Raw genomic sequence first — 27,942 nt, forward strand, 5'->3', positions numbered from 1 at the left:
TCACAAGACAAGGCTAGTGCGACGTTGCCACACCGCCCGTTGACAACACTAATTAAAATATACTAAGCAATATATCAAAATCAGCTGGTATTAACAGATTTGGCAACACCGCACGGTTCTCATTGGTTCATTCAAAACCATATGGTAAATAGGCTCCTCCCTCAACTGCAAACTTACGTGGTCCTGACAATAGTGTTGTTAATGTATGTATTTCTTGCCTGTATTTCTTATTGCATTCTGGTGAAAGTATTCTCAAAAATGATCTATATCTGGCTGTGAAACAACACAATTTACTATAAAACAACAATTTATTTACATTTGTATATATAAAATTACATAAATGATGACTTCAATTTCATGCAACTTACAGTGCTATTTACAGGTACAAGCTAGCTGCAAACACTATGTCCCTCTTTATTAGTTTTATGGCTTCACTGAACTTATTTTCTAGGTCCGTGTTGCCTATATTCTTTGACGCTTGAACCAGTTGTCTTAGCATTTCTTCTAGTCTTCGCATGCACCTAATTATACTTCCTGTGGACAAAAAGTACATAATAAACAATTGATGAGTAAAACCCCTTTCAGTTTTTGATGAGTAACATACCTTTAAGACTTGTGCCATTAAGAAACTGCGTATAATATTCGTAAACATCACTATTTTGCTGTACCTAACCTAGTTTCTCAGGAATTTACTTGTTGCAGTTTTACTTAGTCAACAGCACACATTGATGAGGACAGCAGATTGAAAGCTTAACACTGGGTTTAAATTTTCTAGTGACAAGAATTATCATAATGAATCATGTAACTAAACTATGACATAACACCATTAATAATTTTTAGATGTATTTTCAGCTATGCTGGCAGGCTCTATTTCAATGTTAGGCAAAACTTAAAATATTTGACTATTGGGAATTAACATAAATAAACACTGGGACGGGTGGCGTCATCCTGTAATCCAGCTACTAGGAGGTCACGAATTGTGGATATTTATAGGCATGCAGTGTAGATTCGATACTCCCTGGTGTGGATTAATGTCTGCACAAGTGAGTACTACGTCTAATCCGCAGTACTATCCTGATAATTAGACCAATTCGTATATACCAAGGCAAAAAATGTGGTTTGGATTCCACTATAAACTGTAGGTCCCTTAGTTGCAATTAGCTGTATGGGCTATTAATTAACAGCTGTGTCTAAGGAATGTCGGCCTTAGTCACTAACAAGACTACAATATCGTGCCACTCATCCTACACTCATCACCATTCATACTTGGCTTAAAATACCTACTTTGTGCGGTCCCCATTCAATAAGAAAGTATTATTAAAGTATTAAGTTCTCACCCTCAAAGATGTCAGTCATTTTGCATATTTCGAGAAAACTCGCTCCATTGCACCAACTGAAGCAAACGTCCATCAGAAAAGGTTTGAACTGCTCCACATACGAGTCTTCATCCACTTGAAGTTTAGCTTCAACACTCACTCGAGCTATTCTTCTTGTTAATTCCTGCAATTTAATTTCATTATTTACAAAGAATTAAATATTATGTAAATTAACCAAGTTGTTTTTTAAACAAATTGCAGATCTACTGGGGTTTTTTAACATGTAAATTATGGACCACTACAAAGGTCACATAAACCTATTTTCTTCCTACTGGGAAGTTTAAACAGAAACATTACAAAGACAGAAGAGTTAATAAGCTAACAAAAAAACAGCACTTATTAGCGCTCATTTGCATTTATTAGTGCGCATTTGGTGCTAATTTGCTTATTAGTGCGTCATTTGTTGCATAAATTCATTGAAGGATTATTGCGGACATTTACCCTAAAATCACAGTAATGACAATCGTTATTAAAGAAGGCATCACAGCTAAATCTCCTACAGTTGTGCTCATCATCGTCTCCAGCTGTCATGGAAATACCATCAACGTCTTTCATGATTACGGATCTTGAATACATCCCATGGTCCAGTCAACATCGTCATTGCCTCCCACAGTCACAGAAACATCAGCATCGACTTCCGCAATCGGAGAAAATGTTTAAACATCTTCTGCGGTCTTTTAGACATTGTCATCTACTCCCGTGGTAACAGAAAACATGCCGATTGTCCCTCGAAATCGCGGCGATAATGTGATATTTATAAAAGGTTTTGCAGATTCATTCTGCAATCATGATGGTAAAAGCTCGGATTTGACTCAACCTATTTTCAGTAAAAATCCAACTATCTCAATTTTTGACAACCCAAATGTGGTACATTTGTGAGAGAGAGATGGTAAAGATGGTACTCAGAGGTATACCAGAAGGAAGGAGACCATTAGGTAGACCAAGAATGCGATGGGTTGATGAGGTGACGAAGGACTTGAGAGGAATGGGAGCAGACTTGGAGCTGGCAGAGGATAGAAGAGCTTCGAGGCACATGGTTGGCGAGGCCAAAAACCACCTAGGTTTCCAATGGCCACAGGAGTAAGAGTAAGAGTAAGTAAGTAAATGTGGTACATTCCTAATTAATTCGGATGATTGGAGTTCTACCGTACATCTTAAGGGTCAAACGACTCAATGCTAACTATGAAGCATTGCTTAAACTCACCTGCATCTGTCTGAGGGGACCGGCGAGCTCTTCTGACATTTTGGGGTTCGATGAGCTTTTCTCGTCACACACAAACGTACTCAGCAACGCCACACATTGGGGCACTGAGAGGTCATTGAACACACCGTTGAATATCAACTCCGTCATCAGCAATTCCTCTCCACTGCAATCATTACAATGTTACTTAAAACTTCATTCAGGAATTTCAAAGGAAAGCCAAGAGGATGATTATAATGTTTTTAAGTGGAAAGAGCTTGGTTAGCTTACCAGAGCAAATTATAGTCCAGGAGAAAATAGATACACAAATAAAGGTCCTCAAAGATCACTGACATTTTGTGCTAGTGTACAACTTCATCCGATTGGTCTAACTTTATCAGGTAAACTAGCTGAACATTACCAACTAACATAGCCTATTCCAATCACCACACACACCTGCTGAGTTCACAAGCGACACGGCCTTTCATCTCAATGACATCGTCTGCCGTGCAGTATCCCATCCTGCGCAGCACTCGCTTGCGACACTTGAGCTCGTCCATTTGTAACAGGGACATCGCCTTCTTCAGTTCCGCCTTTGCTAGCTTTAGTTCAGCTCCTACCTAGATATTAGGAACAGTAAAAGTATTTTAATTATTGATAATATGTATTCCAACCTTGAAATTCTTGTGATTTCATTTGATAATATTTAGCCATGCCTATTTCATAGGGATGGTCAAGTCTTGAAATTTCGGGAAATTTTCGTGAATTTTTGAATCTTGTTACACGAGACGAGATATCTTTTTGGCCGAGATTTTTATCAAGACGAGAAAAAAAAAAAAAAATTAAAACGCCTGCAGAAAGTCAATGCAATACCCGCAATACAGGAGCGTGTTGTAGTTGCGTTTCCTTTGCGAAGGCGTTCTTATTTAATTAATTCTTCAAATGTAAATATTCAAATCAAATCAATCAAATCAAAATCCTTTATTTCGTATAAAATAGACAATATTTACAAAATGTAATACATGCAATAGAAATAGGTTTTAAATGTATAACTAAAATAAACGAAATTAATCCCACATGGGATAACCCGTGCGTGGGAGTGAGTCGTATGATGTTTGATTAGAAAGAATTAAAAGGTTTGATAACAAAAAACAGGTACTTCTAATAATTAAAGTGCGGGCAAGACTCCAAAGCGCCAGCGGAGTCATGACATAGTAAATTAGGCCCACTATGTACTTTTAATCTACCATGTAGATAACAACTATCAGTGTCATGATGACCTACCCCATCCCTAACCAACCCGAACACCCCCCCCCCCACCCTCCCCCCACATACACACACACACACCAACACACATCCACACACTGATACACTCAGCTGTCCTCGGTCCCAACACCAACAAGCGGCTGGTAGCCCTAGGGTACTAGGGCCGTCAATGCTCTGTCCCTGTGGCACAGAATCGAGAACTGCACACACATACACACACACACGCACACGCACTCACACACACACAGCAATGTCACGCACACCTGTATCAGCTGTCAACCTATTGTCTGTATATAGAAACTAATAAACTATTAGCTCCATCCCTACCAATGAGATTAAGCCAGTGAACAATGTGTTTTTTGTACGTTGAAATTGAGTGTCTGCCGTATTCTCGTAAGTCTAGTGGAAGGTTAGAATAAATGATGTGTGCAACATAATAACAGTTAGTGGTAGAAAATGTCTTTGTAAGTCTGGGTAAGCGTATACCTTGGCCTAGTGCACGTCGAGTATTATGGTCATGTTGTGGACGGTCAAAGAGCGTCTCATGGTGTTTGTAAATAAACAGTGAAACTGTTCTGATGAAAAGTTGTCTTACATCAAGCACATTCATTTCAGTGAACAGAGTTTCAGAAGGGTATTGCCTACACCTGCCGAGTGCCGCTTTTATGATTGCCTTTTGTGTTACAACGAGAGGTTGTAGAATGTTGCTGTAAGCACCACCCCAGGCAATTATCCCCCCCTCAAGCAGCGACTGTACATAAGCAAAATATGCATTTTTAATTTCATCTTTTTCAAGGAATTGGTGTAGTTGACGAAAAGCAAATATCAACTTTCTTAACTTTTTGTTTAAATATGACACGTGATCTGTCCATGACAATTTCGAATCAAATACAACTCCAAGATATTTATAATTTTGAACTCTATTTATTACTGGACAATTACAGTTATTTCCGGTTTCTTGACCACATGAATGAATTTTGATTTCGTTGCGAAGTGTGTCACTTCGAGCTCTTAAGGAAATTGGAATGAATTTTGTTTTGGTGACGTTTAGCGTTAAAATATTCTGATCAAACCATTTTTTAATTTTCGATACACCTCTTTCGGCATTGGCAAAAGCTGAGTCCCAAGTTTCTCCTTGGAATAAAACTAAGGTGTCATCGGCGAAGAGGTAAAATTCACCTTCAATGTCCAATTTCACAAGATTATTAATGTATATCAAGAATTGTAAAGGCCCTAACGTGCTACCTTGAACCACACCAAAATCTACATTACCAAGATTCCCATCGATTCCATTTATATTTACAAACTGTTTTCTATCATCAAAATAAGATCGGAACCATTTTAGAGCCACACCTTTAACACCTACCAGTTCTAATTTTTTTAAAAGAAATGATCTCTCAACTGAGTCAAAAGCCTTGGCCAAGTCAAAAAATACCAGAATAACACGTCTGCCTCTACTGATGGCCAAATTTATATCTTTATTAACCTCGAACAATGCATCTGTGATGTTTTTTGATTTTCTGAAACCAAACTGGCGGGGTGTCAAAATATCGTGCTGATTAAGGTAATGACAAACTTGATCTTTGATAATTTTTTCTAAAATCTTAGTGAACACACTTAGCAAAGAAATTGGCCTAAAATTTGAGATATTGGTGACGTCACCAGACTTGAAGAGGGGAATTACCTTGGCAATTTTGTAGGCATTAGGAAATATACCATTTTGGATACTTGTGTTAGTTATATGTAGCAGTGGTTGTTTAAGTGTCTCCCAGTTGTCTTTGAGTAGTTCAGCTGATACACAATCATACCCTGGAGCTGAGCCACCTCGCAGTCTAGTGACGTAAGTGTACAGTTCCTGTTCAGTGACAGTGTGAAGCGTGAGGATGGAGTCAACAGCGTGGTCAGTGTCATCGACCACAGGTAAACCGCCCGAATCCACACTTGCTGCCAAGTTGGGACCAACGTTGGCGAAGTACTCATTAAATTCGTCGGCTACCTGTAATCTACAGTCGTTTTCAACATTCAGTCTGTTTCCTGTAAATTGTGTAAGTGGGAAAATGTCCTTTTTATTACCTCTACCCGCTAATTCGTTTAAAGTACTCCAGAATGTTTTTGGATTATTTTTTGAATGTGAAAGTTTTTCTCTGAAGTAATTGTATTTGGCTAGTTTTGTATCTTGATTTAACTCATTTTTTACTCTTTGAAATTTTGAAATCAATTCCATATTAAACGGTTGTCTCCTAACTAACTTGCTCAATTTGTCCCTATCCCTTATTTTTCGTACTAAGTCATGGGTAATCCATGGTTTGAGAGGTCTCAGCCTCGGTTTGAGAACAGATCTTTGTTTTGTGGATTTGTTTACACAATCTTTAATTTTGCCAAAAAGAATGTCTGTAGATGTGTTAACGTCACACGTGTGCGTGACATCTGACCAATCACACTCTTTAATGTTTAAGCTCAAAGATGTTTTGTCAATGTAAGTGTTTGTGTTGTGTGACGTGTCCTTAGTGTAGGGGTTGTGACTTATTTGTAGGCAGATACTGTAGTGATCAGTTATGTCCGTCCTCACCACAGCAGTTTGTAAGGCAGTATAATCATTGTGGTTTACAAATATGTGGTCAATATTTGTTTGACTATTTCCTACTACTCTAGTAGGTGTATTTATGCCACATATAAAACCATGTTCGTAAAAAACGTCCAAGTAGCGTTCAGTTTTGTAGTCAGTTTCTAGTAAGTTGGCGTTAGTGTCACCCATGAAGACGTATGTGTTACAGTCATTTTTGTTCTCATAGTAATGTCTAAGAGCGTTAGTAAAGTTGTCTAAGTCGCTGTCATGTGTACGGTACACAGTCAGAACGTTAGATCTAGTTCCTTGATGGACAAAGTCCAAAGTCAGTCCATGCACGTCACCCAGCTCCAGTTCCTTGCATTCACACACATTCACTCTCTCACTCACATACATCAAGACCCCATCATTTTTATTTTTCCCCCTAGTTGTACAATACAATTTATACCCCTCTATGTCCAACCCCGACCCCCCATCCCTACCCAGCCATGTCTCCCCAAGCGCTATGAAATCAAACCTTACATCGATTGACTGTAACATTAATAAAAGTGTATCAAAATTTTTATTATAACTACGAACATTCATGTATAAACATTTGAATGAACTACTTTTAAAAACAGAACTTATGTCCTTAAACCTATCTACTATTGTACAGTCTATCTGCCTATATTGATCGAAAAACAAATTGGAATCATCCATGTCTCCTTATGGGAAAAATATAAACAAATTACTTGTGTGCTATTTAAGATTGAAACAAAACAAAACCCTATTCGCCCCTGAAAAACCCCCACCCAGTCCCTCCGTCCCATAATGTCTGTTTTTAAATATCAATCACAAATAAAAGTTACCTATCAGCTGCATTCTTCATCACTTGCAAATTTAATATAATAAATATAATACAAAAAATATAATAGGTCATAAAATATTAATATTAATATAATAAAGCAATTTATATAATAAATAAGTGCAATTCATTTTTCTTTTGTTGTATAAAACTAAATATGAATTTAAATTTAATGAATTGTTTTTATAAATAATTGTTTCATGCCCTTGCAAAATAATTGTATATATTTTCCTGAATTGAAATCATTAACAATTAATTTACATTATTAAATTGATTGAGTTAAGGTATTACATTATTAAAACTTTCAGAATTAAATGGTTAAAATGCCAAAAATATTTCTCTTTTGCCCTAGCTTATAAATTAGTAAACAAGAAATATATGAACAGGCAATGATCTTAGTAAAAAATTTAGATTGAAAATAATTTATATAAATAAATAAACAGATACCTAGAATATAAATAAAACTTGGTGCATGCAAAAATATAATAAGTTAATATTGTTAATGTGGCTGATATATACCTTAAGATATTTACAGCATGATATTGTTTTTAAACTTCCTGGCGATCTTCACACTGGTCCCTTTGCTTCACCATTGTCTTTGTCGCTGGTCTGCTGCTGAGCCGCCGCCCCCACTGCCGCCCCCGCTGCCGCCACCGCTGCCGCCTCCACCTCCTCGACGTTCTTCACTCGCTTTGCTTTCTCGTTCGGTGTCTTCTTCACAAGGATTTTACCCTCCTTCGCCCATGCATATGCTAAACGTTTTTCTTTAACTAATGTCTTGGCGTGGCTTAAAGTTGCCTTACTGTGAGCTGACAGGTGTTCGTTTATGAATACAGGTGAGTTGGGGAAGCTTCGGTGGACCATGAAGGCTGTCAGGTTCTCTGGTAGATCTTTGGCTGCGCTGATCCATGCATGCTTGGCAGTCCGTCTGATGAAGCGCACGATGATGTTGGGGAAGCGCTGGCGACTCGAAGGTACTCGGTGCGCGATAGAGATGTCATCACGCCTCCATGGCGTCTTTATAGCGTTGGCGACTGCTTGCAGCACTGCGTAGACATCCTCGTCCTTAGTCAGGGGGACTCCGACGATCTCTAGATTGTCTATTCTGCTATATTGTTGCAGATCCTGAAGGTCTCCCGTCAAAGTGCCGACCTGCTTGGACAGGTCATCACACCGTGATTTGAGCACGCCACACTCCTCTCTTAACAGTTCGTTTTCAGATTTAAGATCTGTTATTGACGTTACTACTGTCTCTTGCCACGAATTAATTTTATCATTTATTTCGTTAAGCTTACCATGGATCGATTCATTTATCTTCTTCTCCATTTCTGAGAGTTTTTTACCAAGTGTATCAGTGAAATCGGCGCGCAAACTATTTATTGCTTTAAGTAGCGACGACTCCTCACTGTCACTAGCACTTGAAATGGATACCGCCGACTCTTTACATTTGTCGCACTTGAACTGATTATTTTTTCTTGTCTTCCTCTGCACGTTCAGTCCCGCACAGGCCACGTGTAGCACATCGCCGCACTCCGAGCACTTCACAGCGTCAGACCCGTCCACATTGCACTCCACGTTGCACTTCACACACTTCTCGGCCATAGTTTAAGCAATATTTTTAAGTAAGGTATATCAGAAAACTCGGAATATCAGTTTGTAACGATATTCTAGCATGTAGTCACGGTGTATGCGACGCTCAGGACCGGGCAAAGGACGATCAGATAGCGAGCTCCTTCCTCATCGGCTGCCTGATAACGACTATTACTTTAATTATTTTAATAACATTTGAAGAGTTTTTTGTTAAGTGTTAGCAGTGTGAGGAATGTTTTATTACTATAAAAAAAGTCAAAACAAGTAACTATTTTATAAAAATTAATATTTTATTTTATGATTTATTTTATTTTATGATTTATTTTATTTTAGGATAAGTTGAACTCTATCCTAACTGATATCACTATGTTTCCTAATCGTAGGCATTTTTAATAAGTTAGGCGTGATTAATAAAAAAATGTTATGCTGATGTTTTTTAATAAAAGATTGTAAATATTCTTGCCTATTATCATTATTTTTGTATTTAAACAGTCATCTAACAATGTTACAAAATCAGGTAAAAATTCCGAACATGCATTTCCCGTTGTGTATGAGAAGGGAAATCCCGTCTCGATCTCGTCTCTAAATTTTATGAGAAATAAAAAATCTCGTCTCGTCTCGAACTAAAAATCCAATCTCGTCCATCCCTAATATTTCATAATATTTTTTCTTACACAAAAAATTCAAATTCCTTTCAAACCAATTCTCGATGGAGACCACACACAGTAGGACTACACCCTAGGAAAAAAATTTACAAAAATACTGATTTTAGGCATATACAAATTATTCACCCATATTGTCAAGTTTCATCCTGAGCCATCCATTGTTCTTTCTTACCAAGCTCTGCCAGAAAGATGGACTCTATCCACAGAAAACTCTCGTTATTGTTATGAGTTATGATAAATCGTAAATCACATCAGAATGATACAAGATGCAAACCCCCTTACTTCACACCCGACAGTGTGAGATTCCAGATCCCAAACAACTAGGAATTTATATTCTACAAATCTAACATGTAAAAATGTCCTAAAAGTAATTGTAGTAAATATATTATTAAAGTAACAAGAGGAAATTTAGTTTTATGAATTGGCTGCCCTGACAACTGATGACGACAACAGCTGACGTCAAGGCCCGACGTTGGGGACAAGCAGGCTAGTAAATGAGCAACAGATAAGTAGACGTAAATTACTACGTAGTGCGTAATTACATTACTGTTTAACACAATACACACTCAACAATGTGCTTTCAAATTAGTTTATTATTATGTCTCAAACTTTAAAACATAGTTTACCTTAACTTTCTCGAGATACTGTTCATAAACATCTTCCAACTCCTCTTTCTCGTGCATGGGATGGCTGAACAGCCTCTGCTCATACGTGTTTATCATTGAAACAATGTTTTTGAAAGCCGCGTCTTTTATCTTCATGTCCGTTTCAGGGTTGAGCAGAGGAACGCCGTCAGGAAATCTTTTTCCAACTTGCTGGAAAAACAGATGGATAGTTTTACCACCTACGATAATAAGTGGCCAATCAGGTTATACGAAATATTATAGTTCTAAACGTTCCTAATTGGAAGGAATATTAAATTAAATGAAAAATAATTAAGCAGAATACATTGAGAAAATGCGTTGTTTAAGGGCCATAATGAGTAAAATATGGTGAATTAGGGATGAAATTGAAGAGATCGTAAGAAGGGTAGATGATTGGTTGAAGAAATTTTAAAAAGGAGAGTGGAAAAAACTAGACTATGATGGTTTTTTTTACATCTGAGAATGCAAGAAGATAGAATTTGCAGGAAGTGGTGTTAGAATTATGGAAACTGAGAGAAAATAAGTTGAAGTTGGAGAAATTATGTAAAGAGGGATTCTAAAAAGATACAAGTAAGATGGTAGATGGTGGTCTAGTTGACGTCCAGTAAATGGAATAAGAAAAACAAAAGAGAATATGGGTGTTTGTTTAAGTAGTTTGAAGCAGGCATACTTCACTTAAGCCAGGTCTATGTCTTGTATCAGTAACAAGTACAATTTTGCATTTACTTGAAAGTTTTCTTTTTTCAAAGGAAACAAATAAGATAACTGTTTAATAACATTAGGTTTAATAACAAAAAGTGATCTTAGAATCACAAATCCTTTACATGTTGTACTGACTGAGGGTAGTTCTTTTTTCATAAAAACAAATGTGGTACACAATTACCTCTATTGTTTTTAAAACAGACTTTTTCTTGTCGGGTGACGTCAAATCGTCAGGAACGTGAATTCTCAGAGAGCTTATCTGGCAGAGGTGTGAATGTTTAACTGGAACTACCTGTAAACATTAAATTGGTAAATGGCTAGTATATCTTAGTAACACTCTACAAATAGGCCTAATGGTGTTTCGTGTAGTTCTCTATTATGGTTGGGCATATTAAACTTATATTGAATTGGAGTTCTTTTCATTTCTAACAATGTTAGTAGATTGCAGTAACTGCTATTAATTAGGTCTATAGTTTACAATAATACCAAACAAAGGCCAAGAGCTAAAGAACATAAAATTTAACATTCTGAATCAAAGGTTCCGTTGAAAGACAATGAAAGTTAGCTGATCTTTTTTTATTGTAAAATTGTCAACGACTTTAGTATGGGAGCCAAATGCCTATGGACAAACAAATGAAACTTGCCCACATTTTTATCTTACAGGAAAAAACACCAGATGCCTGCTTGTTTTGGAACCATTAGGACAAATCACTGATGGTTTCATGTAGATAATGCAGCAACCTCTAGGTTTAGCCTGAAGTAATGTGAAAAACGGTTCTGGGGTAGTGTCTAGTGTACTATTATACCTCTATCTCCCCATGACTGCCCAGTGGGCAAGGTTGAGGAGTGCTGCCTCCGTCAGTCTTCACGTACAACAATGTGTGAACGAACAGTTCTGAGTCCTCCTGCGCTGGGTTCTTGCCTCTCTGGTTGGCTCCGACCTTCTCAAAGTTCACCACAACTCCCCATTCAAACTCCTCATTTGATGGCTCGCTTTTCACCTGTGACCAAAACATATTTTGTGAGTTTTTATATTAAAGAATTTTTAAACTAGTTTTTCCCCAATAAAAAAACCAAGATAGGTACAGACTTTTTTGATTGCAGGGTGTCCACAGAAAATTTGTCATTAATTTCCATGACTTTCCATGACCATTTACCATTGATTTCCATGAATCACAAACGTTACTCGAAAATTATAATATAACATACACACACGAATAATACTGCCTGGATAAGTTATTTCACAGAAAATACTGAAATATGTATTAACAGATAACAATGGAGTACAATAGGTACAACAATAAACTAATAGAAACTCAAAACTCATAAACTATTCAACTCTAATAAATTTAATTGTCGTACATTTGCAAAAAAATCCTGAAAAATGCTACAATAGTCGGGGTTACAGCCGACTAGAGTATTGAAAGGTCCCTTCAAATCCACCCATCATTGGGGATTTCCATGACTTTCCATTCTGACTTTTTGCCAAATTCCATGACTTTCAATGACCAGATTTTTTTTCCATGACTATCCCTGACTTTCCAGAATGTGGACACCGGATTGGGTCCTAAAAATCGGGACAAGTTGGATCAAGAGTCACTTCAATCTAATTTTAGTACATAGGTGGAGAGTGGGAATTTCGCCACCATCATGGAAGATGTTTTTATTTTGTTTTATTTCATGTGTTTTCTACGCCATGTTCAGTTTATGATTTTGCCACAATCACGAGAGACGATCACAATAATTCTAATATTCTCTTCCTTGAGTATGAAGACTATCTAAAAATATATAAGCCTAAGTTTACCAAGACTTGTACAAAAACAATAGTCCTATGACTTTAAAATCTGTGGTATTGAATTTTTACTATCCAACCAATCTAGTAAATTTTCATTTGTAAATATTTTGCTGGGCTTCACTAACTTTAATTATTGTCTGGTGATATCCAGAACTCGTCATATACCTACATAAAGATTATAGTCCTCGCCACCCTAAGTTGAGGCAGCCCAAGGCCGCACGGCGTATATCTAGTGCGGCCTTTGGCTGCCTCAACTTAGGGTGGCGAGGACTATAGGGGTCTGCGGGTCAGACTTTTTTGGTTCGGGTCGGGTCGATAATTTTGGTCCTCGGGTTTCGGGCCAAAATCGGGTCGGGCCAAAAATTATTAATTACCAGATTTTTTTCTTTTAACTCTGTGTTTATAATATTACTTGAAAATAAAATATGAAAAAAGATTGTATTTATGTATATTATTTCATGTTCATAACTTATTTACAGCTTAGGAGTTGAATCAACTGCAAGAAAGAAGAAAATAATTTTTTTTATCAAGCCATTCTTTCCCATTTTCATAACTGTTTAAATATCTAAATAGTTATATTACAACAAGTTTGAAATGGAACTTAATATAAAAGGATCATAAACAAATCAATTAACCTTATCACAAGTTTAGGGCCTGTGGACTGGCTTCAAGACTGCAAGCAAGAAGAAAATAAAAATTCTATGTTTCCACCATGCAATATGAATCATTCATTCCCTGCCTCCTAACCTCCTAAGTATAAAAACCTCACATTTACAATAGCATTATTAGTTACATCATCATAAATAAAGAATTATCTATTATTGGCATTTAGGCCTACAGCTTTACATAGGAATTAATTTTTATAGTAATAGGCTAAGCAACATGACAAGTGGAGAACTCATTGAAGAAAAGATATTGTGTAAACTAATTTACTATAACACTCTAAAACAGTAAATAACACACATACATTGTTTATCGTATAGTTATAGTAAAGGCTGTAAAAATTGCATATCATGTCATACACAGTAGTATAGACCTACGGTATTGCAAGAGATTAAAGTCCTAAAACAACTGATTTTGATAGCTAATAAAGAATAATAAAGAATTAAAAATCCATAAACTCAAGTCAAACGATATCACAATTAATTAGGTAGCCTACCCGAAAAGGAACTCTTAATATAATTATAGAAAATTATATTAAATCAAGAGAATAGAAAGTTAAATGCTAATTTGGTAACATAAGCAGACAGCACAGAAATTATAGTGCCCTAATTAGCAACACAACTCAATGTTTTTATACTGTAAGTCAATGTTTTTGAAACTGTAAGGTCTTTTTCTCGGAAGGAAGGGTAGTAGAATGTAAACAAAAAACCATGAATCACACTCACAGCCAGGTCCGGGCCCGGAGACACTCAAGGTTACAGACCCTCCCCCTCCCCTCCCCTCTTGCACAACCCGGCTCGGGGACACTCAAGGTCATAGACCCTCCCCCTCCCCCGCCCTATTACACCACCCGGTTGTCAAATTGCTGACAAAATGCAAGTAACGAAACAAGCAAGTAGAGACAAAAAGATATATTATTTCTTTATTAAAAAATATAAAACTGTTACAGATAATTTCCAAAGAAATTAATTCATGGTAGTCTATGTCTTGTAAATATTGTATTGGATCTTAGAAATATCCTTTTTGAAACTCAATCTAACTTAAGAAAAAATAATTTTACTAATGAAAACTTTCATAAAAGTTATAAAATATTTAGCCCTAACCTCTTTGTAGACTTGCTGATACTTGACTTTTTTTTAAATGAAATGGTGACCATACAATGCAGAACCAGACGATCAGAAGTGTTGTTTTGTTTTGTAACTGAATGACAAAAAGGACAATAGGAAAATAAAAGAACAAGATACAGATCTGTACACTATATCAGATATTTCTTTTTTTTATAATTTATTATGTAAAATACTAAAATATATTTTAAACTAGGTATGGAATAAACAATAAATAATTAAACTGGTACCTCTGGATAAATAGTCTTTCTTTTGACTTCGTTTTCTTTGCACTGTTGCGTCACAGCTTTTGTCAGTAGACGACTGGCTCTGGCTAGTGACAGTACGGCAATTGCTCTGTTGTGTCTTTGTTCTTAAACCATCGTGAGCAAACTTAATATTTAATTCGAATTTTAATGTTTTAATTCCTCTGTAATAATATATATAAGAGTGTTTCTTTGAAAATAACTTATTATAACTTTGAAAATAATAATTTAATTATTTTTTTTTTGGCCCGACCCGATCTTGGCCCGAACAAATCTCTGACCCGACCCGGTCTCTCGGGCCTTCCGCTGGCCCGACCCGACCCGAAAAAATCGGGGACCCGCAGACCCCTAATAAAGATACACACACATAACCCACAACCTGCTTCTTCGGGGTGAAAAACTTGATATTTGTCCAACACACAGTCAAACGACTAACCACAACTCGATAAAATTCATGCATTTTCTTGACTGTAAATCTTGTTATAGCCTATATTACTGCAATCACAAAAACACCAAATATACCCAGCTAGGATTGGATTGAAGTAAGCAGTGGTGTAGTGGAGTCTGCCTTTTCCATTAATCCTATATATTATTAATCCCATATGAACTAGGCAGTTCTTAGACGATTGAGTGTTCCCAAACTAAACAGTATATGACTACACCACTAGAAGTGAGATGAAATATGCAATGGTGAACCATCTCGAACACACTGCACAGATGCAGGATAAATTCAATAATCCAAGCTCCCAGAAATGTTAAATCCCATAAAAATTTTTTAATTTCCATCCTTTATTAATGATAATGACTGTTCAACATTGAAATACCTTGACCAATCTGCCCGGCTGTAAGAACGGCAGCAGGTACTGCGGTCTGGTGAGGAACTCCTGGAACTGTTTGCTGAGCTGGTCCAGCCTGTCGCGGATGTGGTGGTATGAAGCCACCTCGCTCTCGTTGCGGATTTGAATACTGTCGTACAGGTCTTGCTTCTCTTGCACCTCTACGGAAACAAAACATTATTCAACAGATTCTTGCTGGTAAAAACGCTAATCCTAAGATATGTTAGGTGTGGTTTTTGTTTTTACATTAAGAACAATTTCAAAGAAGAAACTATTTTGAATTGATTTAGGTTTCTGCGAGCAAGCTGTTGGCGTTATCTTTAAATATTTCAAACCAAAAACTCAAATATACCAAATGTTTGCAATATTCTTTTGGATGGTAAAATACCAGATCAGTCTTATCGAGTATACATTTCTTCTTCTTGTGACAAAATAACAGGGGTAGGTAGGCCTACTGTTTATAAAGGGGGAAAACCGCTCATTGTTTTAAAAGATAAATAATAACTACTAGAGATTCTATATTACTACAAGATTCATTCAAAGCAGATGAAATGTTGAGAATCATGATGGCCCACCAAGGGTGTAAGCTAGCCTAGCTATTGTCACAAACTTTAGTTTGAGAGTGACTGGTTAGTTCAACAAACTTGTGATTCTCTCACATTAAATGCCACTAGCACAAACTACAGGGAGCGGCAAAATGGTCTGACGGGTTTCTTTGCCACCCTGTCGAGCGAGTGAGTGGCAGAGGGTGGTGGGAATAGGGGCGTTTTAAAGACAATGTACGGACATTTTTAGTAGCCATGGAGATGTGGATGGCAGAGTACCGTTTATTAGTGGAAGTGTTTTTTAAAAGTGGCAATTATATGTAGCTGTTAAGCGGCAGTTCCGTATACGTTTCAATATAGATCCAGGGTAAATATTCCCAACTCGAAATACCATTTTTCCGTGAGTGGGTAACTTCAGAACTACTAGTTCAGCATTGAAAAAATAATCAACAGGCCAAGGTAAGCCCGGAAGCCAGAGAACGTTGAGAGAGTGGAGAGATAGGCTGTGGAAGCTAGTCCTCGGCGGCCAGCACGTAAATAAACTGCAGCTCTGCACATGTCTGGCCGCTTGGTGGAAGAGTATTACGATACGACCTGCACTTTCATGCATACAAAATGCAACAGTTGAAGCCCAGTGGTTATGCAAAGCACATCTCATTTTCAGAACAAGTGATCGATTTGCTTACACGTGACAAAATTGTCATTATGAGCGACAAATCGCACTTTCAACCACACCACACAGTCTTCCTCACTCTCTTGACGTTCTCTGGTGTCTGGGCTGACCTTACAAACCTACAGCAAAATGGTGTTTTGAGTTGGGACTTTTCTTCCTTGACTTACATTCAAACGTCTGCTGAACAGGTACACAGGAATAGCCACTTTAAAAACACTTCCACTACAAATTCATGGTGCTTTGCCGTCCACAATTCTATGGCTCCTAAAAATGTCCGCACGTTGGTTTTGTAATGCCCCTATTCCCACCACCCTCTGCCACTCACTCGCTCGACAGGGAGGCAAAGAAAACCGTCAGATTATTTTGCCGCTCCCTGTATAAAAAAGGTTTACTCTGTTGAAAGAAAACAAACTAAGACACAAGGGATAGTTCAGCTTGCTTGCCTGAGGAAACCTACTAAGAGGTCATCATCAGGTGAGTACAAGGATGATTACTTCAAATGAAAGTCATCAGGATCAACAGTTTTTTACACACAAGCACTTAGCGCGCACATACATACGACCAATAAAATGAAACATTAAACACTACGAGCGGACCGGTGTTGGTAATGCGGAAGTTGCGTCTATACTGTAGGATATACAGCTGATCAGGTTACTTCATATGAACTTCCTTTCTTTACAATCCAGAGGCTACTCACACTACAATTATAAAATTTCTTTCGAGTGGGTTGAACAAATTCATTCCAAGCCAGTCACTCGGCTTCCCTAACAATGAAAATTTAGACTCAGTTCGTCACTTGGAAGGCAAGAGGAGTAAGTACATCTGAAAAACCTGCAATATGTACTTACGGCCCTTTGTCTTGCAAGTTACGGATTGATCAATTTCACATACTCTGATACAGTTCCGGGATCGCCGCCTGGTTCTGGAACTGGAAGAACGACCGCTCCAGCATGTACTCAGGGTTGATTTCTTCTACCCTCAGCAGATTCAGCACCATGTTGTAGGTTAGGTGGAACGCTGAGTTTATCGGGTCAGGTTTACCCTGGATGATCTCCCGACCCTCCTGCGGACTCACTTTCTCGTCAATCATCAGGATTACTATGCCTTTGTCATCCAAACCTCGTCTGCCCGCTCTACCTGACATCTGAATGTACTCTCCTGAGGTCACCTAAAAACAAGAGTTTAAAATAATCCAGAGGCTAACAGCTGATTAGTAAATATTTTGTTCGACATTTAGTTTGTGAATAGTAAAATAGCAAAGCAAGCAATTTAAATTGTTTACATGTCAAGTCTTGAATAATGGATATTACCCAATCATTTGAAAGAGGGAAAGAGAAAAGATGGACTGTTGTGATTTTGGTTTTGACAAATTTCAGAATAAATTTTGATACTTTTGAGTTTTGAATTTTTAAACTTGACAATCAAATTTCAAAATAACAGAAGCGATTACCAATAATTTATTGGTTGGTTCTAACAGATCACACAACAGCTGTATTACAACTACAACACAGCTAAACAACTATTTAAAACATTAGTCAAACAATGATTTGGAAAAGACTACGACACAAGAAATTAATCCTCAATAAATTATAGATTACAGACTTTTCTGATACAAACCAGTGTATGAAAAAAAGTTAAAGTCACAAGAATCAGTGTAATGCAGGTAAGAAATTCCTCCCCAATACCACAAACAAATACAATTATAAACCAATATAGGTACTTACAAATCTAAAATCTTTTCCATCAAACTTTCTTGCTCCAGTGAAAAGGACAGTTCTGGCAGGCATGTTCAAACCCATCGCAAATGTTTCAGTTGCAAAAAGAGCCTTTATAAGTCCTTCAGCAAATAAGATTTCAATTGTTTCTTTTAATATTGGTAATAAACCTGAAAACCACAGATTATGAATGAGTATTTAGGTGTAATTAATCACTGAAATATTTCATTAAGCGTAAAAAAGTTGACACAATTTTTAATATAGGGAATCCCCATTTGCTCTTCATCGAAAGTAAAAGTGGCATCAAAACTGCATATGGAAATGTGCAGACTTTTTAAAGCTGCAAAATAGTTAATAGTTTGAATCTTTCAGGGTTCAAAACATTTTTATGGAGGATTCCTGACACCTCATTGAGATAACACATTGACAGCTAAGAATTAACAGCTTAAGAAAGCATGGTTGGTAGCCAAAAATCCGAACTTATTAAAAATAAATACTGTTACACAAAAGTTCAATGGTAAGCTCTTGGAATAACAAACCAGACACTTTGTCGGTTGAATTATTTCAGGCTATTTTTTTTACTGGGATCTCAAGATATTATCACTGTGCAGAAAACAATTAAATGAATTGCCAAAAGTTCAAATAAATGATTGACTTTGACTTTGACTTCACAATGTGACTGCAAGAGACTTGAAGTAACCACAATCGTAGGAAATGGTCAATATTTTGCTGCTATCGAAGAAGATGATTACACAAATTGAAATGCCTGATTAAATAAATTTGCTTAATGCAATCATATGAATTGCATTAAGCAAATTTATTTAATCAGGTAAACCATTTGTGCTATTTTGCAACTGACAATATTTGAGAAATGTTAGCGAGGCCACACTAAATGTGACTTTGTTTCTAAATTCAGTAGTCTTGGGATGGTAAATAGTATTCTTAGTACAGGTTGACCATGGATTGAGTTACAGTCATCAGTACAACTATTTGTTTGTTTAATATCTTACCTCCATGATGGATTCCGATACCCCTTCTGAGCAACGGCTTTACGTTCTCCACCTGAGGCAAAGTCCGATCTACTTCCGATAAAACATCCATGGCATTATTAAACACTTCATCTACCAACTTCTTCTCTTCCACTGCATAAACAAAGAGAACATAGAGATTGATTAAAAATATCAGACTATACATAGAACTAGGGATGGACGGGATTGAATTTTTAGTTCGGGACGGGACGGGACGGGATTTTTATTTCCTTCCCGATTTTCGGGACGGGACGGGACGGGATGGGATTTTTTTCTGTGCATAAAAAGAAAGTACTGTATTGCAGTTACCAAAAAAGACATACAAAATCAATTTTTACCATTTGTGGCACTGATCTATAAAAACCAAAAAATGGGTAACAATTTACAGGTACCTATAGAAACTTGTGACTCGCGGGTCACGAGGTGATTGTCTGTATGACTCACGGTCATGGCGCGATCGTCGGTATGACTTCGCGGTCACGGGGTTATCGTCAGTATGACTCCACGGTCACGGCGCGATCGTCGTCATGACTCGCGGTCACGGCACGATCGTCGGTATGACTTGCGGTCACGGCGCGATCGTCGGTATGACTCCACGGTCACGGGGTTATCGTCGGTATGACTCCACGGTCACGGCGCGATCGTCAGCATGACTCGCTGTCACGGGGTTATCGTCGGTATGACTCCACGGTCACGGCGCGATCGTCGTCATGACTCGCGGTCACGACGCGATCGTCGGTATGACTCGCGGTCACGGCGCCATCGTCGGTAGGACTCCGCGGTCACGGCGCGATCGTCGGTAGGACTCCGTAGTCACGGCGTGATCGTCGGTATGACTCGCGGTCACGGCGCGATCGTCGGTATGACTCGCGGTCACGGCGCGATCGTCGGTATGACTCGCGGTCACGGCGCGATCGTCGGTAGGACTCCGCGGTCACAGGGCGATCGTCGGTAGGACTCCGTAGTCACGGCGTGATCGTCGGTATGACTCGCGGTCACGGCGCGATCGTCGGTAGGACTCCGCGGTCACGGCGCGATCGTCGGTATGACTCGCGGTCACGGCGCGATCGTCGGTATGACTCGCGGTCACGGCGCGATCGTCGGTATGACTCGCGGTCACGGCGCGGTCGTCGGTAGGACTCCGCGGTCACGGCGTAATCGTCGAAATGACGTCGTCTCCTGCGTTCGCGGACCTATCGCTCGCAATAACGGCGTTATCGGCACTCGCGAAGCGGAAAAATCGCCGACGATCGGACCAAATCCCGTCCCGAAAAATTCCCGAGTCAAATGTAATCCCGTCCCGATAATCGGGAATATTTTTTTCCCGAAAAATTCCCGAAATTTCGGGACCTGTCCATCCCTACATAGAACTACATCCATTGATATTATAACAATGATATTAAAGCAAAATTACTTTATGATCAACTTCTTGAAACTCTGAGTTTCTAAGCTTAATTTTTTGTGTAACAAGATATAATGGAATTTGCATCGTAGGCTTACCTAAATCCTGGCACAATAAACACAAACACTTTAAATTATACTAACAAATATGAATATATCACTCTTCACTGTCACTGACAGTATTTTCGACCAACAAAGGTTCTAGTTGGGAATTTGAGTTTCTTGTGACCAAGAAACAATTTCCATTCAAGTAGACCTACTATCCCCTAATCTTAAAGTGAGCCTAAACCTAATCTTGCATCATTAGCAAAAAGAATTTCATCATCCGCTTCTCAATGAATAAAGAGTGTTTGAATTGACTTGTCACTAAAATGTGATCAACCAAAGGGATTTAACTTACAAGTATTAAAATCAAGTTTAGCCATCTGCATCGCATACAGCTCACAGTCTTTCTTGCTAAATGAAAATATGATGACGGGGGCAAAGTTTCTCTCCATAATCATCTTGACAATCTTGAAGCAGTTTGTATCACTTCCGGTCTTGCTGCCTCCTTTACGGCCTCTGAGCTGCTTGTCCCCTTTAGCCAAGTCACCAGCGTTGGCTAGTACTGCCATTGCCGAGTTAAAATTGTCTTCTTTAAAATTACCCTGAAAGACAAAAACATTTTTACCTATCAAATTCAACCTCTCAGTCCAGCAGGCCATCTTTTAATGAACCCTGGATCAATCGACACTTGGATCAACCATTTGTGCTCAGGCAAAAATATAGGTATTGATGGTACAAGTGTTTATCTTAAAAGTAGATTAAAACATAGTTAAAACATAGTTGCCTTTTAAAACCAACATTTTGAGCAGTTACATTTTTGTGTAGTCTCTAGTCACTTAACATATAAAAGAGGTTAATGAGTACATTAAGGTACACCTTAATTTTGTCTTGGCCACAGTTGTAGTCAAAAATTTCAATTGTATCTTCTGTTTAAACAATGTTCGTTCTTGTGTTCATTTTAAATGTTTTGACGACCTAGATATGACTAAAAATGTATAGATATTCTTGACGAGGATCCGCAGAAACAATCTTAATTCACCCTAGAGGAGGTAAAGGAGTCACAAGACAAAATTAAAGTTAACCTCAAATTAATTTGAGCAGGCCTATGCTCGGTCCCATAAGGGTCGGTTAAAAGAATGTGTACCGTCATAGCAGTTTCTCATAAAACACGGTGATGTTACAGAAAAATATACATACACTGACTCCTCTTACCTTCTCGTCCACTATAAGGTGGATCCCCTCTCCCCCCGCAGGGAAGACGAAGTGCTGCAAAGGCACGGGTCTGTAGTCCGTGTAGACGACGTGGCAAGGCTGATGGTGAAGGTAACACACCCACTCACAGAACTGTCGTGCGTTGGGGATTGTAGCGGAGAGAAAAACGTAGTGGACGTTGTCCGGGAGTAAGATAAGCGTCTCCTCCCACACCACACCTCTTTCCTGTAACCAGTTGACATTTGATAAAACTACAGTAGAATCCCAATTATCTACGAGTGGATTAACCATTTTGTGGATTAACCATTTTGTGGATTAACCACGATTGCAAAAAAAAAAAAAACAAATTAAAAACATACTATGAGAGTTAAATGTACGTTACAGAGAAGACTTGATTGATTCTGTCGGGGCGGATCTAGTCCAGCCACAGATGGGTTTTTTGTGCTCCCCGCTTTGTGCGACAGAGCCCGGGAAACCTAAGTTGCTTTATGAACACCAGCATCCTATCTATGAGCTCCTCATCCAGAGAAGACTAAAATGTTTAGCCTGAGGAGGCCCATCATCTTGGGGTCAGATTGTAGAGTTGCTATTGTTTATTTCACTGTAGAGTCAACACTCACAGAACCAATGAGTTGATAAGTTCTTGTGTGGGTGTTTTATTTTTTATTTTTATTTTTTTGTTATTTACCGTATTTATTATTATTTTTTATTAGACCTGTGTGAAAAAATGTTAGGCCCTAAATTTAACTTATCTACACTGTATTTTAAACGTTTTATTACTACCTTAGCCTGTATTACAGCTTAACTATGCATTCAAAGACATTAGTAGTTATTTTCCAAGCGTTTTAGGTTAGGCTCAGCCACTTGTTAGTGGACATTCGAAAGTGTACTGTACTTCTATCATGACAGAATAATTAAGGCAATACACCGCTTTAAAGGTTTTCCTTCGTATTCGGGAAAAATGTTCCTCCCTGGAAAGAAAACCTAAGGTTTTTTTTAGAAGACCTTAGATGTGAAAGAGTCAACTCTGACGCAAGAAACTCAAATATTTAAGTTACAAAGAACATTTCACTTTCACTCACTGACAGCATTTGCAGCCAAGGAAAGTTTGCAACTCCCAACAACTTAGTCACCTATAAAAGATTGGCAGAAAATAGAATTTTAGGCACTAGCACATTCTGTGACTGGCTAACACAACTAACTTATTTTTTGATAAAAAAATTGGTGACAGCTGGTCTATATATATGGGTTGTCTACTTCAGTATCCAATAATCAAAGATAAAACTAAGTTATGTTAAAAATGTGTACAATAGAATCAGGGGTAGACTACATTTTTTTCTATGCTTACCTTATCTCTCATATAATGAATCTCGTCGAATATGACCCATCCTACTTCTCTCATCACTTCTGATCCTCTGTAAAGCATGTTACGAAGAATCTAGAAAAAAAAACATGTTAAAAAAGTGTTACAAAAAATATAGGTTGAAAAATACTGCACAATTGGTACACCTACACCTAGTGGCCTAAAACTGTCAGTTAATAGATAGGTTTACACTCATTTGTGGTTTTGCCTATCTATCCAATCAATTGCGTAAATGTTTTGAGGGATTAACTTTTTGTTCATTCATATCCATGACTGTGAGTTCAAAAAATTTACTAATTGATTAATTATACCTCATCTAAAAGTAAGTCATTTGAAAAAATACTCACACAATTCTTGAACAACCAAAAACCAACTAATCGTCTCTCAACACAAAGTTGTAGTTTTCTCAAATGCCTTTTTTATAACTCTAGACCATCACCAACAATAAACTTCAAACAAACAGCTCTAGGTAGATGTCTTTATAAAAAACCTCAATTGCCTGTTGTTACTATAGACTAGGGTGATTTTAATAACAAGATATTAATTCTTTGATACGGCACTACACAGTTGTAAGCTTATAAGGCAGAATATTAATTCAGGGTAGATGAAAAATGTAGCCTAAAAAAAGATTATCGATGTATCCTTTCTTTTCAGGATCATTTAAAAACCCAATAAAAACCGCCAGGTTACAGTTTTGAACCGTAAAAGTTTGACTTTTTTCTCACAATTGAACCTTCTACGAACACTATAACCATTCAGAAGCCCAGCTTGCAAATATTATTCAGAGCAAGCAACCGTTCTCGAACCAGTGACGTATGACTCCAGTCCTTAATGCTACTGTGCTGAGCTACTGTTTGGTAAACTAGTTATGTTACATTGGCTACACTGTATTATCATTGGTGCCAACCTCAGTGGTCATGATGAGACAGCTGGCGTCAGGATTGATAGTGACATCTCCTGTGACGAGTCCCACGTCCTGGAATTCCTCGTAGAACTCTCGGTACTTCTGGTTACTGAGAGCTTTGATCGGTGTGGTGTAGATCACTCTCTGTTTATCTCCTAGAGATCTGGCAATTGCGTACCTACAGGATCACACTACAGTCAATAGGGTCCTTCAACAACACAACGCGCTATTACAAAGATTTAAATACTTTGTTGTGTTTGTAGTTTAGTTTAGGACACTTATATTATTAGCGTGGAGGATAGACTTTCATAAGTTGGGCCAAAAACAACTGAATGAATATATTGATTGAAAAATTTGATTATTTCAATCAATATATCAAGTTCGGTTAGGCTAGGTTAACCTAACAAACCGAATGAAATAATCGATACGATATTTTCATTTGGTTGTTTTTGGCCCCACTTAAGAAAGTCTACCCGGGTGAACAGAATAACAGTTCACTTATGTGTACCAGCCACACACAAGTTGTTGGACTTGGAATTCTGTAGGTTTACTGTGGTAAAGGGAAGGACGTAATGATGTAGGCCTATGTGGAGTGGATCATGTGATGTTTTGTAGCCGCTGTTTATTTAAAAATGTATGGTGTTTTGCCGTTACATGGTGGGATGTGCACATAGCAACTAAATCAAAAATGTATACTGATATTTACATTAGGCTAATAAAAAAGATACATCACTAAACAAGCCTAGAAGCCATTCATATCAACAATTGGTGATTATTAAATGAGAAATGAATTTTTATGTTTAAAACAACAAATCAGTATAGCAAATATCAGAAATGAAAAGTTTGTTAAATAATACAGAGGTCTATTAAAAAATAACCTTTTTTATGTAGGAAGAAACAGCCTATCTTCTTACATAACAAAAAATATTTAATTTTGTAGGCTAAGTAAAATTACAAAAATATTTAATATTTCCATCTGTCAAACTGTTAGTTCATACTGATGGCAAAAACACAACACTTAAATTTATTACAAAGTTAGATCATGAACCAAGAGACGTCCCCTTCAGGGAGGGCACAGTAAACTCACTAAAAAATAGTTCACATGCTGATACTTACTCTGCAACCACAGTTTTCCCAGCCGAAGTGTGAGCCGAGACCAGGACAGACCGTCCGTTGTCTACACAAGCGATTGCTTCTTTTTGGAACGGATCGAGTATGAAAGGGTATTCTTTGGCTGGTTTACCAGTGAGAACCCGCAGAGGCACGTACTCCTGACCTGGAGGTACAGCCACCTAGACAAAGGAAAGTATTAAGTGTTTACAAAATTTAGGCTGTTTGAGGTGAAGTTCCCCCACCATTTTTGCTTAATGTATATGTTGCGGTTGATTGACGTTCTGGCAAACCTCAGCTGTTGAGCTATTGTTTTAAAGGTGCAGGGGTAGGCCTATAGATTTTTTTCTCCAAAAGTCTAAATTTTGTGAACGGAGTATGGAGCATATAATCCAGTTAAAGATGAGAGAATGTCAATGGAAGTTTAACTTAATACCATTTTAAACTGAGTGATTTTACATTATCTTGTTATCTTTGACTATATTGATATTGATACAACTAGACATTCCATCCCCATGTTAAAGCTGCTAGTTTTCTTTTACCAAAATCGTCATTGTTGAAGTGAGCCACCAACAGATTTTGCTGATGTAAATTACTGATTTCTTTCAAATACACAAACGTTTTACCAAGTCAAACTGATTGAACGACTTCTTGTCAGCTAGGCCTGTAGCAACTATTATAACCCAAAAACTATGTCAGCAACAAAAAACAGTTATAAATAGAATGTTAGACACAAGCGCATCCGGTGACTGGCTCACATAACTACATTCTTTTTGATAACGTTTTTGGTGCAGCTGGCCCATATAGATGGAACTTCAGTAGGCCTATCCAAAAGTCTATGGTTATAAGTTAGCCTATACCTTATAAGTTAAACATTTCATTTGGCAATGTAACAATTTGTTGTGCTTCATATTACAAATGTTATTACACTATTATGTTTACCTCATGTAGACAGGCTTCCAGTGTTTCTACGGTGTGAACAGATATCCTATGGGACACTTGCTGAATGCTGCAAAAGTAAAATGTTTCATCAATGGTTCAATGAAGAAAACTCGGTAACTGATTAGGCTAGTGAAAGCTACATCTTACTTTTTTCTGTAGGTAGCACAATAAGAAAATTAACTTTTATCCAAAAGGGTCTCATCGTTCAATTGACTTTTTTTCCTCTTTCAGATGCCTTGTGACCAGACTTAAGTCCGAACTAAAAATTCTCACTTGTCTGGAAGTAAATACAACAATAAATAATTATCCTGAATGGAGACATAAGTTGCAGATTTTTAGTAAATTCCAGATTTTAAATTAACAATAAGGGAATTCACTTCGATCTTGAGGTAGGCAACTAAGCAGACAGGTTGTTATTTTATCGATTGTGGTGTGTACATTTAGCAATTTTGTTAACTTTGACACATGCAACTAATTTTGAACTAGGCTAATATTTAACGTTAGTACACACTTACTTGATGTCATCAAGGATTGTTTCAACTTTCTTCTTCTTTGACTCAATGGTAGATTCGTCGTCAGAATGTTCTCTTTTGACTCCAGCATCAGAGGATTCGTCAGCTCCAGAACTGCAAAATAATAAAATAACCAGACTTACTACACTAATTGCGAGTACCAAGTTATCCTTAGTCTTTTAATAGAAATTAGTAGTAAGTTACCTACACTAATCAGCTACATAGACCTGTCAGACCTAGGCAAAATGCTTGTCAATCTTTTAGTTTAAACATTAACTTAAATGGTAACTTGTTGTACCTATGCAGTTACAACCAAACCGTACTGCAGGGTATTTTACTATAGGCTACAAAAGTCAGCCATTTTACTATACACAAAGGGTATTAACACGTAAGTTTGACGTATGCGTTCCAAGAAACCGACTAACTTAGTAAGGAACATAAAGAAATTCACTAAGACCCAACCAAGGCAGCCATCACTAAGCGAATGACTGCTGAAAGGAGGGTAGGTAGCGTCGGTTGAGGGGGTGCAGGATGGGACGCTAAAAACTACTCGCCCTACGTCAAATTTACGTGCGGTACCCATGTAAGGTTAGGTTGATCTGCCACACACATCATTTACATGCAACAGCAGGCCTGCCTATGGCCTAAACAAGTTCATAAAGCTTCTAAAGTGTGTTCTATTATGACTAAAAAAATTCTATTTTCGGTTCGCCTTACCTTTGAGGGTAGTGTTCAGGGCTCTTAGAAGAGTCAAGAGTTTCATCCTTGACAGAAGACTGAATTTCTTCATCGAAAACATTGAAAAGTTCGTCATCAAAATCAGCCATGTTTTGTGTATTTAACGATTACGTGAGATATAACTTGGCCAAATAACTAATATTTTACCAACGCAGCTGAATTGTGCCTGCAGATTACCTAAACCACAAAATTGTCTGGTCGTGTAGTCATTGTTCAATTAAATTCAAACACACATGGCATGGCCTAAATGAGCTAGAC

General features: G+C 37.7%; 1 protein-coding gene across 1 annotated transcript; it reads right to left on the minus strand.

Annotated features, from left to right (window-relative positions):
• Positions 1–348: 348 nt before the first annotated feature.
• LOC128996790 (exosome RNA helicase MTR4-like) lies at positions 349–27,942 on the minus strand. The gene is made up of 19 exons (XM_054422256.1): positions 27,664–27,942; positions 26,950–27,060; positions 26,435–26,501; positions 25,499–25,674; positions 24,386–24,560; positions 23,464–23,553; positions 22,116–22,340; positions 21,259–21,505; positions 19,440–19,571; positions 18,439–18,599; positions 17,606–17,882; positions 15,485–15,657; positions 11,640–11,834; positions 11,015–11,125; positions 10,114–10,302; positions 3,013–3,176; positions 2,581–2,743; positions 1,338–1,500; positions 349–534 (listed from the first exon to the last, which is right to left on the minus strand). Exons 1-19 carry the CDS (start codon positions 27,771–27,773, stop codon positions 377–379), a joined length of 3,087 nt encoding a protein of 1,028 aa, XP_054278231.1. The 5' UTR covers positions 27,774–27,942; the 3' UTR covers positions 349–376.

This window comes from Macrosteles quadrilineatus, unplaced genomic scaffold, assembly GCF_028750875.1.
Source record: "Macrosteles quadrilineatus isolate MER2022 unplaced genomic scaffold, UCM_ALF_1.0 Scaffold_6__1_contigs__length_79288215, whole genome shotgun sequence".
Lineage (NCBI taxonomy): Eukaryota > Metazoa > Arthropoda > Insecta > Hemiptera > Cicadellidae > Macrosteles > Macrosteles quadrilineatus.

Bases quoted from the DNA above. Each gene is read 5' to 3' on its own strand.
- LOC128996790 (XM_054422256.1), bottom strand. From the start codon at position 27,773: ATGGCTGATTTTGATGACGAACTTTTCAATGTTTTCGATGAAGAAATT. The intron at 11,835-15,484 runs GTATTTCAATGT...TTTTGGTCACAG, and splicing joins AGCCGGGCAGATTGGTCAAG to GTGAAAAGCGAGCCATCAAA. The intron at 1,501-2,580 runs GTGAGTTTAAGC...ATTAAATTGCAG, and splicing joins GTCCCCTCAGACAGATGCAG to GAATTAACAAGAAGAATAGC.